The sequence below is a fragment of the Dysidea avara genome, chromosome 9 (assembly GCF_963678975.1).
Source record: "Dysidea avara chromosome 9, odDysAvar1.4, whole genome shotgun sequence".
NCBI classification, from domain to species: Eukaryota; Metazoa; Porifera; class Demospongiae; order Dictyoceratida; family Dysideidae; genus Dysidea; species Dysidea avara.
In genome coordinates this window covers 26,520,419-26,532,977 of record NC_089280.1, presented here as the reverse complement: position 1 = coordinate 26,532,977, position 12,559 = coordinate 26,520,419, and the positions used below count along the sequence as shown (strand labels likewise).

The 12,559-nt window shown below is 39.1% G+C and overlaps 2 protein-coding genes across 4 annotated transcripts; one reads left to right on the top strand and one right to left on the bottom strand.

Moving 5' to 3' along the window:
* Positions 1–1,636: 1,636 nt before the first annotated feature.
* Positions 1,637–6,522, bottom strand: LOC136266114 (putative serine protease K12H4.7). Of its 2 annotated transcripts, none has more exons than XM_066061076.1 (5): positions 6,108–6,522; positions 3,962–4,366; positions 2,944–3,052; positions 2,694–2,895; positions 1,637–2,177 (listed from the first exon to the last, which is right to left on the bottom strand). In XM_066061076.1, exons 1-5 carry the CDS (start codon positions 6,476–6,478, stop codon positions 1,756–1,758), a joined length of 1,509 nt encoding a protein of 502 aa, XP_065917148.1. In that variant the 5' UTR covers positions 6,479–6,522; the 3' UTR covers positions 1,637–1,755. The 2 variants fall into 2 exon arrangements, 1 of the variants encoding a protein (XP_065917148.1); XR_010705920.1 differs by having other exon boundaries at positions 2,039–2,177; positions 2,592–2,895.
* Positions 6,523–6,571: 49 nt separating this feature from the next.
* Positions 6,572–11,943, top strand: LOC136266117 (GPI-anchor transamidase-like). Of its 2 annotated transcripts, none has more exons than XM_066061083.1 (13): positions 6,572–6,709; positions 6,765–6,856; positions 8,861–8,919; positions 8,981–9,057; positions 9,385–9,418; positions 9,467–9,544; positions 9,864–9,960; positions 10,006–10,123; positions 11,160–11,270; positions 11,321–11,398; positions 11,447–11,538; positions 11,582–11,639; positions 11,695–11,943. In XM_066061083.1, exons 1-13 carry the CDS (start codon positions 6,596–6,598, stop codon positions 11,800–11,802), a joined length of 1,116 nt encoding a protein of 371 aa, XP_065917155.1. In that variant the 5' UTR covers positions 6,572–6,595; the 3' UTR covers positions 11,803–11,943. The 2 variants fall into 2 exon arrangements, with proteins under 2 accessions (XP_065917155.1, XP_065917153.1); XM_066061081.1 differs by having other exon boundaries at positions 11,683–11,943.
* Positions 11,944–12,559: the final 616 nt, after the last annotated feature.

The following is a 12,559-nucleotide window of genomic DNA, read 5'->3' as shown; positions in this document are numbered from 1 at the left end:
TGCTGTGTTGCCATCAGGCATTTTCTTTTTAACTGTGGCTTTGTATTTTGTCATTGTACTGTTATTTGTGTTGCTTTTGTATTATCTTATAATATAGTTCTTGTATCTTCTGTTCAGTTTATTGGTTTTGTATTAGTGTATAGTCTTTGTATTTTTGTGCTATTATGTACTTGTGGGGAGCATAATTGCAGGCCAAGTTTTCTGTGCAACCCTTGTCATTTGACCAAAATAATTATAGTAGTACTATGACTATTATTTGAACCCGTATATGAAAAGCCCATTAATTTATATTATACACAAAGCCCCATTCAATTATACTTTCAGTACACACTAATAGAATGCACATGTATACTGACAATATATTATATAATATTATACTCTTAATAGCTCAGTAGAGCAGTTACGATTGGATAACTGAGGTGTGCTCATTCAATAGAGGTGTAGATATACAGTTGAGGATTCATTGCACAAAAAATCAGTTGTTTGCAATGACTTATTGTGATTGATTAGTTAGTTAGCTACCTCATTTGATCTCATTACACAGTAACACATTGTTATCACCTAAACTTGCTCTCCACACTACTCCACTAATCTTCATGGCATCCGGTAGCTTCTTTCACAGCATTAAGACAATCCAGCATCATATTTTGTCTAGATGTGGCCAGTGGCACCTGTACTACCTCCAGGTACTCCACATATTTATTTACTAGCACCTTTACCAGTTAGACACTGGAGGGCAAACACAGAAGGGAGAGCTTGTATGAGGTGTTTACCACTAGCCTAGCTAGCAGACTAGAGCACTGGTAGCTAGGGCTGGGCGGTATTGGAGTTTCGCTTCACGATATATCGTGCAGAAATATATCACGATATTACTATATTTATCGCGGTTATTAAAGATGACTGCTATATTAGAGTAGCTGACTGCTTTATTAGGGTATCTCGAACCTAGCTGACTGTTCTATTAGAGTATCTCGATCTTTGTAAAAAAAACTGACTAGCTAGTACTATAGGTCCTTGTTTGCAGTAGTATCACGTGATTATTTGAGGTGCATTATAACAACCTTAAGGGCTTAATAAGCTGTCACAAACACTAAAAATCGTAATAATATCGATATCATGATATTATCGTTTCACCGAAATCTACGCGATACAGATATCGTTTCATTGCAATACCGCGGTATTACTATAATACCGAGAAACCGCCCAGCCCTACTGGTAGCTACTGCTAAGTGAGGATATTTGATTCTCAACCAGACTGCAGCTGATAGGGCTCCAGAGTATGACCCTCCAAATAAGACCCGACAATTCTTTGTTAGTCTATACTTAATTGTGTTATTTGGAAAACAAAAAACCTGCTGGATCATTTTAGTTGCTAATACTAGCCAAGATATCTGTATTATGACTAGAAACATCTAACATGGGCACTTAACTAAATAGCCTAGTGATACAAAGAAATGCTGTGAAAGAAAAAATGGCCTTCTATAAATTTTGTATTAACGCTCCTGTTTGCAGTCCTCCCATTGTGAAATCCTAGGTCCACCCCTGAAAAGAGATGGGTTTACCCAGTCTACTTGAGTTACCTCTGCCCATATTACTTTTCAACCCTTAATGCTTAATGCACTCCAATAACACAGTGTATCAGCAAGCAATAACTGCCGCGAGCAAACTAATTAATTAAAAGTTACACTGACATGAAATATACACAATTTTCTAAGCACAGCTATAGGTCTTTCAGAGCAGCAAAATAGCACGTCCTCATCCCTTTGTGAGAAACTCTCCCACTCTATGTGAGATGGTTTGTCTGGCGTTCACCAAAGTCTGCAAATCTTCCTTCCTTGGTGGGTACATGTTAGCACAGTGAGCAGTACCCATGATGTACACTGCAGTGGTGAAAGGGTTCAATGATTTCAATATACCCAGAGCATGCCATGGGTCGATGGCACCATTTGGGAAAACAATATTCTGAACATCTTTACTGATGTTTTTACTGCCATAGTTAGCTGTTGTCCATGCTATACGTGATGAGATGAAGGTCTGATTGTATTCTGGTCCAAACACATCCTGGCACTGCTGAACTGCAAAACTGAGCGGGAACATTTTTCCAAATGGTTGATTGTCACTGTCCGATGTCTGGTAGTAGCCAAACTCAGAACAAGTTTGGTAGAACCACTGGCGAGCTGGAAAGGGATGTACACAATATTATAAACACGATACCTCAATGCATGCATGTAATCATACGAAGTATACCATGATGTCGGTATCAATACCAGTCACCATGCATGGGTATACAATGACAATCACACATGTGAATATGCCACAAGCACTTATTGTGATAAGTCCATTATTCCATGTTTCCCATTACCACTCTCATCAATTTTCAGGCAACCATACCAAATTTTTAAACATTGATCACGTAAATGAATCATTTTATGATAGAGGGAGGCACCAAATAATCAAATATTAAGGTATATGCATTAGTTAAGGATGTAAATATAGCTAAGGAATTTAAGCTTCTCTATTTTAGTCTATAGCCCTTGCACCATTCAAGATACTCTAATAAAACAGTCAACTACAATTAAATAAATAAGCACCTCTTTGTCCACATCTGATTTTGTTGCACCTAATGATGAGAAACAAGCAATACAGTAATGATGGCCTGATCACAATAGGAACATTATAGTCCTATCCTTTACCTCCCTCAGCTGCTGGACTGTCCCAGGTGACACCACCCTTCATGAAGTCAACAAATTCTTGATACCTAACATCAAGGTGGTCTTGACCAGTGAGCTTGAGGTAGGCAGAGTTAACAGCAGCATATCGGTCCAGTTCATCACCAAGGGAAGTATCAGTCATGACATCACACAGGTCATCAAGAGTGTGGTTGTCAGTGGCACCCTGAGGGAGGTGGTGTGAACATGACACAATAACAATGTGTACACTAACCTCAAATGCTCGGTTGTCACGGTTATACTGAACTACGCCCATAAAGGTGCCAGCCAATGTACTGGCCAAGTTCATCACGTCATTCTTGTCCTGTAGGCTTGGCTTGATACTGTAACATCAACATGATACAATTATAGGGGGTAGGAAGGTAGGTAGGAAGGTAACAGGCAATCTTGTAATGCACAAATTTACAATTGGTTCACCACATGTTTGGTGCAATTTAAGTTTAGTGAAGTAGTATGCAAAGCAGGTTGGTAGATAACAGTTTGGCAAATTTCCAATATAAACAAAATGAATTGACAGCAAATTTGCTTTCCCAAACTTAGGTAGGTGACTCCAAACTTTCAGTATGTTACTTGAGCTTTGGCCATCAATTCTATTATCCTAAATCAATTATGTATAACAAACATTTTCCAGATTTTGTAGCATTTATTTTGGATACCCGAGGACAAGAATTGGTAAGCACAGGAATTAAATGGCTACTTACCATCAAATGTCGCACCTAACATAATGACCATTGCCACAGTTTGTAAGTGATTACATAAATCTTACGGCTTGTATTTGAACTCATAGAGATACTGTCCTCCCATTTCTTCATTCTCAAAGTGACCAGAGCATTGGTAAAATGTATTATCAAGTTGATGATCCAAACATACGCAGTGAGTGATACTAAAATAGCTGAAACTTCATAAAACCTATTTTGTACAAGTCAGTTCATTGAGTTCTATCATGCAAAAAGTCCAGAGAAGCATAAAAATACAAAGCTTTCTATTACAGTATTAACAGCATACACCTATTCTGATAGAAATGTAAAATACTCTAATCGAACAGTCATCAGCACATTCAGATAATTGACATTTCGAATAATCGGCATATGGATATTATTTGACAGTACCAAAAAAGTAGCTGCTCCAATCTTATAATCTTTATTTAAAAAAAACAGTTCCACTTTCCCCATCATTTTACATTAGCTAAACATGTGGTTTGATCTTACTATACTGCAACATATGGTTATCACCTAAATTTGCTCTCCACACTGCTCCACTGATCTTGATTATTCAACATGGCATCCAACTTTGTCGTAGCCACTTTCACAGCATTAGGACAATCCTCATGTTGTTTTGATGTGGCCAGTGATGCCTGTACCACCTCCAGGTACTCCACAAAGTTCAGTTTGGGCCAGACCGGAGCACTGGTAGCTACTGCTCCTGATATCAAGTGAGGATACTTGATCCTCAGCCAGGCTGATAGGGCTCCAGAGTATGACCCTCCAAATGAGATCCAACGATTCTTCTCTGTTAGTTTATACTTGTCAACTATGAAGCCATGAAAGTTAGCTACATCAGCTAATGCTTGTTCACTGCTCAGGTAACGCAGGTTGTTAGTTTCTATATCTGGGGTGGGTTGACTCTTACCATAAAACCTACAACATGAAATAAACAGTACTTCAACTAAAAGTACCAAACTCAACTACACAAAGGTGATACATTTTCAATTTAAACTACAGGATACAGTGTACATGTAGCACAAAACAGTTGATAACCAGAAGGCCTTTAGCACAGAAGACACATATAGCAATAACACCTTGACTAATTTGTCCAGCATTCATCACTGACTGACCATAACTTCACAATCATATTATTCATGGCTAATTCATAAGGTTAGCTTTCTACCCCGTATATGGTAGCATGTATTGGTCCCTCCTCACAGTAGCCTGTCACTACCAGTTGGTATAGAGTAGCTGCACATTTGTACATCTACTGGTAGCACCTATTACGTTTCTGATTTGTATTTCTCTAAAGGAAACCTGCTACAAGTTCTCACTATGCAGTGGCAGAGAGGAAAAGCAAATCTGGCCACATAGACCAAGAACGCCTGATCTTTGCTGCCCACATAGTCACAGACTAAGAAAAGCCATACTATAGTACTGTAATATAGTAGACAACACCAGATACTGTTATAACATTTATGATAATATCTACTCTAATAAAACAGTTACCGGCAGTCAGTATATTAGTTTGAAATTACTATGAACTACTAATTTGAATACTAGTAAAAAGATCACAAGTGGGAGTCTGACATTGTGTTGTTGTTTGCTCATGCAAGGTCACTCCCTCAAATTTTGACTGCTCTATTAGAATATTTTGAAGTCTGGTGACTGCTCTATTAGAGTATTTCAATAGGTTCAATGGAATGCCACAAAGCCTTAGCATCTAAATCTACAAGTGCCAACACCAGAACACATCACTGAGCAATCATTTCACATGATTCACATTCCATAAAGCAGATGGGACCCACTCGACCCAGTGATCCGATAGAAAGAGTGACTGGATGATCCAACCCACTTTCAATTACTGATAGCGATGTCAAAAGAAATGCTGAGGAGCAATATCAGAGTTATCATAACCCCAACTAACTATTTATTCAGAGTTATCATAAGGCCATCATTATTATATTGCTTTTTTCCTGTCACCTAGTTGAGCAAAAACTGATGCGGACGGGAAGTGATTGTTGATTAATAGTTATACAGTTGACTCCTGTTATTTGAGTGTATGACTGCTCTATTAGAGCATCTCCATCTTGAAAGGTGCAGACTGTACCCCTATGCTTCCTAGAGTGGAAGGACTCCAACCCTTGAGTTAATGGTAGAGGGAGGCACAGAATGACTGAGTGTTAAGGTAAATGTATTAGCTGTGTATATATAAAGGGTAAATAGTGATTCACATGATCCATAATCAAATAATTAAAATTTCACGCAGCTACCTAAAATTTGATGCAGGCGGTAACGTGAAACAAGGAATATAATAATGATGGCCTAACCCCAAATAAATAACTGGGAACAACAAAGAGTATGTTCACTATCTCTGCAATGTCTTCTAACCATGCAAAGCGGTGGGTGTACATGTGCCAGCAAGGCTTGTGGCAATATGCTAAGCCATGTTCTTGGCATAGTTAAGGTATCATCTATTATCCCAATCAATATATTCGTCATACACACTTGCTGGATCTGCAATTTGTTACGCCATTACTGGTGTTCAAGACAATCAGGTAAGCTACTCAAATCAATCTTATTGTAAATATGCACAGCTAGCTAGCTCAACAGCTGAGCTCATAGCCTATGTGTACCAGTAAAACTTTGCCTATGATAACTGCTGATAACATACCGGTGTTCAATCAGGATGGCCAGTGCTCCGAACTTCTCCGCATTTCTCATCATGTCTGTGTTCACAGCTAACCAAACCGGATCAGCAGGTCCCTCTCCACCCAACATGAGAAACACGGGACCTTTCTCTTTATTAGTCCAGAATGACTCGTTTACGAAGTATCTCTGCTGCCAAGTCTTCGAGTTCTGAGGGTCGTAGTGGTCCAAGTACTGAGTGAACCATTGCTCATTTGCTGGCTCGTCTCTCTCACAATATCCACAACTGGGTGGTTTCAACATGCCATTCTCTGGTCTCCCGTGTAGCAGTAGTGGTCGCCTCCAAGCATAGCTGGTGTAGAGGCACAAAGCGAACAAGGTCACTAGTCGAAGCATTGTCGCGTGACTGTTATCAGCCGACGAGTCAGCTGAGCAATTAGCTATAATATAATTATACAGTAATTCGTAATTACCAATATTTCATAAATATTTATCACATATTTCTAATTACTAATGGCTAAGGCGTTTTGTTATCAAGCTGTTGCGGCGTTGCTGTACTGTGCGTTAGGAGTTATATGTTCACAACACCCCCCTAGAAGTGGACACACCAACAACTGGGCAGTCTTGGTGAGTTGCTGTGTTACTATCATATCAGATCACGTGAGTACACCAATCCTTGCAGATATGCTCGTCGCGATACTGGTTCAACTACAGACACATTGCTAACACCTTATCCATATACCACAGTGTCAAAAGGCTTGGAATACCAGACAGGTTAGCTGTATTTAGTGGTTTGTGGGTGACACCCTGCAAAGTACCGTTAATATGGCTGTACCTTAGTCTCTCGTGGACAGTCCACTATTTTCTGTTAGTCATTTGGTAGGGAGAAAAGGGTCTGGAATACCGTACTTGTTCTGGACACACCTCTGACTGTGACATCATTGCTCTAAAGACCAGTGCTGGATCTTGTTCTTAGTGTTGCACTGTTATGAAATTTTGCTGATAATACCTTGGATATCGGTATTTTCAAGTCGATAAGCATAGTCAATCCACATGCCTCTTTGTCAGCAAATTTTACTAGAAATAGGGCTAGATTAGCTTGTTTGTGGTGCCAGTAGTGCTACAACAATAGCTGACAGTACAAGCACTAATATCAACAACGTAATTCTGGAGAATGCAACTCTATTGTTTTTATAAACCTTGTTTTGTACACATGAGCATGCATTTCTAAACAAAAACATGTGTCTGCTACTGTTTCCATCATGGTGCTGATCTGATACCAACATATTGAATATACAAGAAATACACTCGATATGTGGTTTTTCCAATAACCGATCCAATTATCATTGAAACACTACATGTTGTTTTTTTTTCCAGACACAACCAGGATCATCATTTGAACCAGACCAACCTTTTTCTCCTTACCCAGTAACACAGAAAAAAAACGGTCTGCCACATGAGACTGGCTGTAACTGACAGATTAATCATAGGGAGTTAGCCAACTAGATCCTAGTCAACAGAGCAGTGGCACATATGTAGTATGGCAGGATGGCTAGTAGTACCAGTAACTTGGTAGTTTAGCATGAAGGATTGGGTAGTCTGAATGCAAGGGCTTTGTCCTCGTTGTGGTCTTGATTTTAAGCAGTCATAAGTGATCATCCACTTCTACATACATGTGTCAGTTATTTTGTTGGAAATACTGAAATTTCACAAAGCCATAGTGTTTATTCTCTATTCCATTAGTGTACCTCAAAATAATTTTTTTAATATTTCAGTACTAAATCAGCAAAAGAATTGTATCAGAAAAGAAAAATTGGTTATGATAAATGTGGTATTGATACTGCTCTAATAACTAAGTCTTCTTTCTGCTCTTTAGTTTCCACGATACTTGTACTATTCCATTTTTGTAGCAACGCTCTTAGTGATTTCCATACTGATGATGTCAGATGTATATATATAGTCTGACTTGTGAGATAGTTTGAGGCTGAAGTGTCCAGCCTTTAGGCACACTCCCACACCATTTGGGGGAGGCAAAAAGAAAAGGTCAAAGATGTTATGCTCACCAATAAGCACCTCACACAACGTATGTGTACATTCTAATAGAGCAGCCCTTCTATCCAGAAGGTTATAACTTAATATTAAAATTTATTGACACAAAGCCACATATCCCACCCTCGCCAGAGATAAAGTTGTATTGGTTTGTAGGAAAGTACTCTTTGTAGAGACATTAGTGTCCTTCATTTTCGGAAAGATTCCACTGTATGGCAAGTTACCCAGTTGCAATGTTTTGTCTATAATGAAAAACTTGTGAAAATTCACTTCCACCTGTATTTAATTGTATGTGTATTGCATAAGATGGAGCTACATAACACCACCCATACTAGATCTTCAGATCCAGGCCCTCTCTATGCCTATCCACTCTTCTGGGCCATCTGCTAAGTTTCCTCAGCATCCCTTTGCCAGGTGAATAGGTAACTTCAATGAGGAGGTTGTCCATCAGATAGCTATACAGTTCTACATGACAATAACTGATGTGTATTGGGTCTTACTTTTTTATTGACTTGCAAGACCAACACTGTACCCCTGACCTGTCAGGGACAAGGGTACTGCCATTGTCCAAGTGGTGTGTTATCAGATCCATTGGTAGTAGAATGCCATGTATGGCTACAACGCTAAACCATCACATTTTGTTTATGAAGGTAGTACATTACTTATGCCTTGTATAGACACATTACATGGTCATGGTAACTTTGCCACATTTCTTGTTCCCTTATATAGTCACATCATTCTAATGTTAGCAGATGACATGGCATGTAATCCTCGTAATGCATACCCAGGTGAGCACAGCTGGGGTGGATGTGGTTGTGTATTGGCACCTCCCTTTTCTTCTCACTGCAGCAAAAGTGTTCAACAACTACAGAAAGAACCTCAACGTTTATGGTGATGATGTAGAAGTTGACTATAAGGGCTACGAGGTAAGGAAGATGTTGTAGGTAGTCTCACAAGCCAGTTTTTCTGAGGACACATGGACATAGGAAAATTGTTGTCATTTTTTGCTTACTGGTAGAGCCAATCGAAACAGCTGACACATGTAATGATGCAACACTTCATGGTAACTTTTGATGGTGGACAGAACATTTATTTCATGACATTTTCTCCTAGCAGAGATGATGTTTGTTTTTAGCTGTTTTATATTCCAGATGTTACTATGCCTGCATATAATCTTTAAAATACTACTGGCTTGTGAGACTAGTTGTAATGTGTGTACCTTACTATGATGTTATGATGTGTCCCCATCACAGGTTACCGTGGCAAACTTCCTACGTATTCTCACTGGTATGTTGCTAGGATGTGTTGAGTTTTGAATGTTTACTGATTACATAGGGAGGTTGGACCACAGTGTACCAAGGTCAAAGAGGTTATTATCTGATGATCGTAGTAATATCTTGGTGTATATGACTGGTGAGTTGTCTGTGGTGGTACTAACACTTCTCCCTATTGAACTATGTATACAATGAAACCCTCACCCATTAGTTGCCATGTCAAGTAGGTTCACCTCATTATAGTGACCATGTCAAGTAGGTCCCAAAACTTAGCTAAGGTGTACTTCATGACCTCATTCATAAGACCATTTCATTATAATGACCTTGTCAAATGGTCCCAAACACATCTGAGGTCTACAATATATACTTTATGATTTCTTTACATTATTGAGGCCATATATTAGGTAGGTACTAACAGGAGATAACTGGTATAGCAGGCTTAGTGGGTTTCTTTACAGGACATGGTGGTGAAAACTTTCTCAAGTTTCAAGACTCAGAGGAAATATCTAACACAGAGTTGGGAGATGCTTTTGAGCAAATGTGGCAGAAGAAAAGGTGTGTAGTGATGTTATTCTATCTAATGCCACTCACTCCCCTCAGATATCATGAGCTAATGTTCATCATTGACACTTGTCAAGGAGTCTCCATGTACCGAGACTTTTACTCCCCTAATATACTAGCTGTGTCTAGTAGTCATGTTGGGGAGGACTCTTTATCAGTAAGTGCTTATTAGTGAGATTGTGACTTATCAGTGAGTGTGAGGCTTATTAGTGAGAGCGTGACTTAACAGAGAGTATAGAAATTACTGTATTAGTAGGATGTGACTTATCAATGAGTGTGGGGTTTAGTAGTAAGGGCATGACCATAGATAATATACCCCCCTATTTGGAAACTAGTAAGCACCCCTGGTTACAGGCTGGTTTCGTGCCCCCTTCAATAACAAGACAAGTTTCTCTGGGCGAAACAAGACTCACCACTGGTAAAAGGTTCTTTCTCAAGATGTTTTGGAAGCTAACAGCAAGTTTCGAGGCAAATTGGCTCTTTATTGTGCGAACGGTAGAAAAGAAACTGAACGCAAGATCTTAGCTGGTTTGGACACATTCAAGGAAAACACCAAAACCCTGTACGCTACGCATTTCGCACTCAGACCATACCATGGAGCATTATTTGATGACTTCGTAGCATAAATTGTGTAGCGATACTGTTTAGAATCACAGAGAGAATGTGCTTCCAATTTTGCCAAAAAATACCATCTCAAAAACCTACCAAAGAAGTTACGGGAAGGCAGATTATTTAGCCGAAGCAATTCTTTATAGCATAGTTAACCTTGTGATACTTTCTTTTTTGTACCTACAGCACTTAGTTTAGCCAAGAATGTGCTTCCAAAAAAGCATGCAATCCGCCATTGTAAGGTCTTCCGACCAAGTGACGTGAAGTGGTCCAACTAACCAGAACAATTATCATAACAACACCACAAGTCATTCTCGTTACAAAATAAAGTCATTCATGCCACCGTTCTGCTGTAATAGGATTAAATTTGTTGAGGTGCGAAACCAGCCTAAGGACACTGGTTCTTGTACAAAGTCTATGGGCGCGCGGTGCAGTTTCCAATCCAGGGGGGTATATTATCTATGGTATGACTTATCAGTGAGTTGTTGCATATTATAGGCTAGGGGTGTGAGTTGCTGGTGAGAGAATTAGTATTATTGCTTTGTGTACAACCTCTACATTATATTGTGTTCATATTCCTCCAGCATCATTCTGATGAGCAGATAGGTGTACACATTATCGACAGTTGGACGTACTATGCTCTTGAGTTCCTCAACAAAGTCACTCCAAAGAGTCAGGCTACCATGCAACAATTTGTATGTCCACATCTTTAGTTAGTGCACACCATAACATTACGTGTCCCTAGTTTGATTCATTTAATCCAAAACTTGTCAAGTCAAATCCGGGAATTAGGAAGGATTTGTTCCGCAGAGATCTTAGGAAGGTAAATGTATAGTATTTTATGTGCTGTTACCATGACAACACATACTAGGTGTTAGTGACTGATTTCTTTGGCAGTGTTCGGAATGTTGAACTGCACAACCACACCTCCCGTCACACCCCTAGTAGGAGTGGAACTAAAAGGTATAATCCCTAATTATTGGATAAATTTTATCATATCCACTAGTTCATCACATGATCCAGAACCATCAGCTGCAGTGTTAGTAAATGATGACATCCATTTGGTGAGCAGTGATTGGTTGTATTTTGTGTATTAGAGTAATGCAGGTGATACCTCAGAATGGCTCCCTAGCAACACAACCAGCCTGGCAGCACACTGAACTGTTCCTTCCCTTGGTTGTCATGGTACTCATCATATCTATTATATCAATATATTGGAATAGTTGATGGGATAATGTAATAAATGTTTTTATAACAACACACTGTATATTTTCAACAAGTGTTTCACACTCACATAATGCCCCAAACAATGTACTCACCACTGGATCTGAATTTTTATTTGCGATCAACAGAATCAACATTGTGACTTACTGTAGTAGATTTTAGCTGTTTTTCATGGTTCCCTAGTTATAGCAATTCAAATGCAATCTTCTTTGCATGGTGTGTCTGCGTATTCCACAAAAAATTGACTTAGCTAGTAGCAGAATGTATACCACTATTATTAACTCTTAGAGTGATGTGTTCTTAGCACTAACCACAGGCCAATCAGTATTATAGATGTGGCAAGTAGCTGGGAAATAACCACATTATTATAACAGTAATTTACAGTATGGTGTGACTGGTGTCCTTGTAATCACGTCTGAAATAATGAGACCTGAGATAGAGTAGTGTTATACAGTGAAAGTCTAATGGTACATAACAGAGGTGTTCTGAATTAGAAAGGCTTCTTTGTGTAGTATAGGGTGTACCCAAGGGGGTTACAACAACAGCATTCAGTTACTAGATACAGGGATCTGGGGGGATAGCCTCCAGCCACTGAGAGACCTTGAATAATTTAATGGTATAAAATTCAACAGATTGCTACATCTCATGTATGAATTAATATGTTAACATGACAGCAGTAACTCAGATAACCTCTGGGAAACACTGTCTAGTGCCAGCTGCACATGTAGACATGAATCCAATGAGGCAATGACTAAAAATA